The 3306-nt window shown below is 34.7% G+C and overlaps 1 protein-coding gene across 1 annotated transcript; it reads left to right on the top strand.

Moving 5' to 3' along the window:
• Positions 1–1563: 1563 nt before the first annotated feature.
• LOC123228745 (polygalacturonase-like) lies at positions 1564–2981 on the top strand. The gene is given in 6 exon segments (XM_044654207.1): positions 1564–1608; positions 1690–1928; positions 2188–2459; positions 2462–2648; positions 2736–2889; positions 2892–2981. Coding segments are annotated over 6 exon segments (987 nt in total).
• Positions 2982–3306: the final 325 nt, after the last annotated feature.

Below are 3306 nucleotides of genomic sequence, written 5' to 3'. Positions count from 1 at the left end.
CAACAATGACAAGATTTGTGCTCTCTAGTATTTGTAGTTATCTTTTGCCAGCTTGGGTGTGACCGGTTATAAATTAGCCAATCACAGGTGTCCAAATGAAGTTATAGTCTTCTCAGGTGCAAGATCAAACGAATAACCCCTCTCCGGCGTGTTAAGTGCACTTGAAAAACAAGATAAATCAACCATTAACGTTAGTCAGTAACTCTGATACCAAGGACAGAAAACAAATACAAGAGAAAATTTTAAATCAAGGAGAGAAAAGTGCTGTAAAAAAAGGACAAAGGAACTGACTTTAAGAAAAAAAAAAAACAATGTGTTTTGATCACCGTTGCTCTTCTCCTAACACTGTTAACTCTTGTAGCTCTTTTGCTTGCACCTTAGTTAACTTTCGAAACCTCAGTTGAGTACAACACACAATTGCAGGAAAAAAAAAATCCCCGTTTTTTTTTTTTAATTCTAACAGTGGGTGTCACTCCTAATGCAATAACCATTTTGACTAAAAAAGAGATGCCTTGAAACTTCATTGATTTGGTCAGTCTTTACGCATAGGAGTTCAATTTCTAAAATTGAATCTTTTGGTAGTTGCAAACCTTGATATTGTAATAAATTGTGCTTGACGCCATTTTGAATCAATATTACCTTCTGCTTGCTGTTTGTGTCGATAATTCGACAAATTCGTAAGGCTCGGATAAACCACAATCTTTATGTCACAAAATCTTTTTAAATTATTTGTGAAAATTTAATTAATTATTTATTCAAAAAGTTAAGTACATAAAGAAATTAATTATTTTATCAGTATATACTGAATGACAAGTCGTATAATTGCCATAGTAGAAAATGACAAGCTAGTTCTATTCATTAATTTAATGACAAACAAGCCTTCTGGCGTTAAAAAATCGAAGTGCTAGCCATTTGGCTATCTAAGATTTATGTACATGTAAATCTTCATAAACTTTAGGTATCACAAATCGTGCTAGTTTGCTTATAGGAAACTACAATACATTGACGTCGTATTCAATGAATCAAATTCACAAGCAAAATTGTACTAGATAGTCGAAAATGAGCTACACAATTACCATTAGGAATAGAAAAGTAGAGGCTTAACTGTCCTCCATATGTTAATAGAATCAACATTTGTAAATCTTCCTATTTTTCAAAATAGCTTGCTTTTCTTACAGTGTCAGCAACAATCAGCCTTATTTGTATAAGGAAGTTCCTCTAACTTACTAGCGGCCACTGTATTAAGTTACTCGCAGAATCATGGTAAATAAACACAGGCCAATAATTTTATTTAAAGGAAAACTATTGGGGATAGAGTGCTATCGAGAATCTATAAATGCCTCTTAAAATCAATATAGCTAGCCTCTTAAAATCAATATAGCTACCATAAACAAAGTGAAGCACACTAATTTATTATTAAAGTTCAGTTCATCAAGCTAGCTATATATAATTACAGGCTCTCGTGGATTTTCATTTTATACTCTCAACAAGTATTTTCTATCTTGATTGCGCTTATATTGTCAAAAAAATATTTGTGCAATAAATGAAGCGATTTTCAATGTAATGGATTTGGGTGCGATAGCAAATGGGAAGAGTGATGACAGCAAGGTCAGTATAGTTTATATTAACTCTTTCCTTTTTCCCTTTTCTTTGAATGTGCTTGACTACTTATTGTACTGGGCTTGGCAGAACTCATATTTAGAGACAATATCACTGTCCTTTCATTTTTGCATTATCAAAACTTATGTTGAGTCTCAGGCTTTTACTGTTGCTTGGAAAAAATCTTGTGATTGGAATGGCAAAAGCAAGGTATTTGTCCCACCAGGGAAATACTTGATTAGTTCAGTGGTGTTTGAAGGTCCATGCAATGGTCCAATTTATTTTGCTGTGAAGGGATTTGTGAAGGCTCCTGCTGACCTTTCAACATTGTTGATAAGAAATTAAGGATTGGCTTTCGATACCTCAACAACTTTACCCCCGCTGGAGGTGGAATTTTCCATGGCCAAGGACAAACAAAATAGCAAGAAAGTTTAATACTGCATGGAAACAAAATGACTGCCACAAAAACTCCAAGTGCGAGCTTCCAATGTTGAGTTACATTATATGCCTTGCATATCCCCTTTTAATACTTAAAACACTAGATTTTTTCAACGACTGAACAATTGAAGAAATAAAATCTATTAATAGCAAGAAAGTTCATAACAACGTTTTCGCCTGCTACAACTTGAACCTAAAATCTATCGAGATCTCAGCACCTGGGGATAATCCCAACACTGATGGAATTCACATCGGGTCATCAACTGAGATTAAGATTTATGATTCATTGATAGGAACTGGTGATGATTGTGTCTCACTCAGTCCCCGAAGTGAAAACATTCTTGTCTCCAATGTCGTATGTGGACCGGGACATGGTATTAGTGTTGGTAATGTTGGTTGTGTTGGAAGGACTCCCAATAAGAAATTACTGGTTTGACAGTGAGAAACTGCACCTTCACAGGCACCAACAATGGTGTAAGAATCAAGACATCGCCCGAATCTTATGAGAGTGTACTTTCCAATTTCACATTTGAAGACATTGTCATGAATAATGTCCAAAACCCCATTGTTATTGGTCAGGAATATTACCCATATAATGCTTGTAACAAGAAGGTATATGAACACAATACTAATCGTTCATGGTTGATTTCTCAAGTAGTAATGCGACTAAACTAATTTTTCACTTATCAATTCGTATCGGTTCCCTCAAAGGTGAAGATCAGCAACGTGAAATACAACAACATTCGCGGCACTTCCTCCTCCAAAGTTGCAGTTAATCTTCTGTGTAGCAGATTGAATCCGTGCAAAAATGGGGAGATTGGTGATATCAACTTGGTTTACAATGGCACTGAAGCGGTCCAACAACGTCTTCTTGTTTAAACGTTGAGCCAATCCTCAAAGGAAAACATATCCAATTACTTGTGTCTAGGTCTTTTAATCTATAAAACCACAATAATCGTTTGAGGCATTTAGTTGATTCATTCTTATGTATGCTCAACTTCATCAAATCATACATTTAATCCAAAGCCCAACCTTATTTTTTTCTTCTACTTTTTTTTTTTAATTCTAAAATGCATGGAACTTGATGAAGTTTTTTCTTTTTTAATGCATATTGAGTGGAACTATTTAGCAACACATTTTACCTAACAATAAGCTAAGTTAAATCAAACTATTCCACGGGGGAAATCTAGACTATTCTATGCATGTCGTAGTATTAGGTTTTTAATAACTTAACATGTCTAATCGTCTACCCTCTTTGTGCCACGACAT

The sequence above is a fragment of the Mangifera indica genome, chromosome 11, assembly GCF_011075055.1.
Source record: "Mangifera indica cultivar Alphonso chromosome 11, CATAS_Mindica_2.1, whole genome shotgun sequence".
NCBI lineage: Eukaryota > Viridiplantae > Streptophyta > Magnoliopsida > Sapindales > Anacardiaceae > Mangifera > Mangifera indica.
Note: the sequence above shows the minus strand (reverse complement) of the source record. Positions and strands in the feature narration are given on the sequence as shown.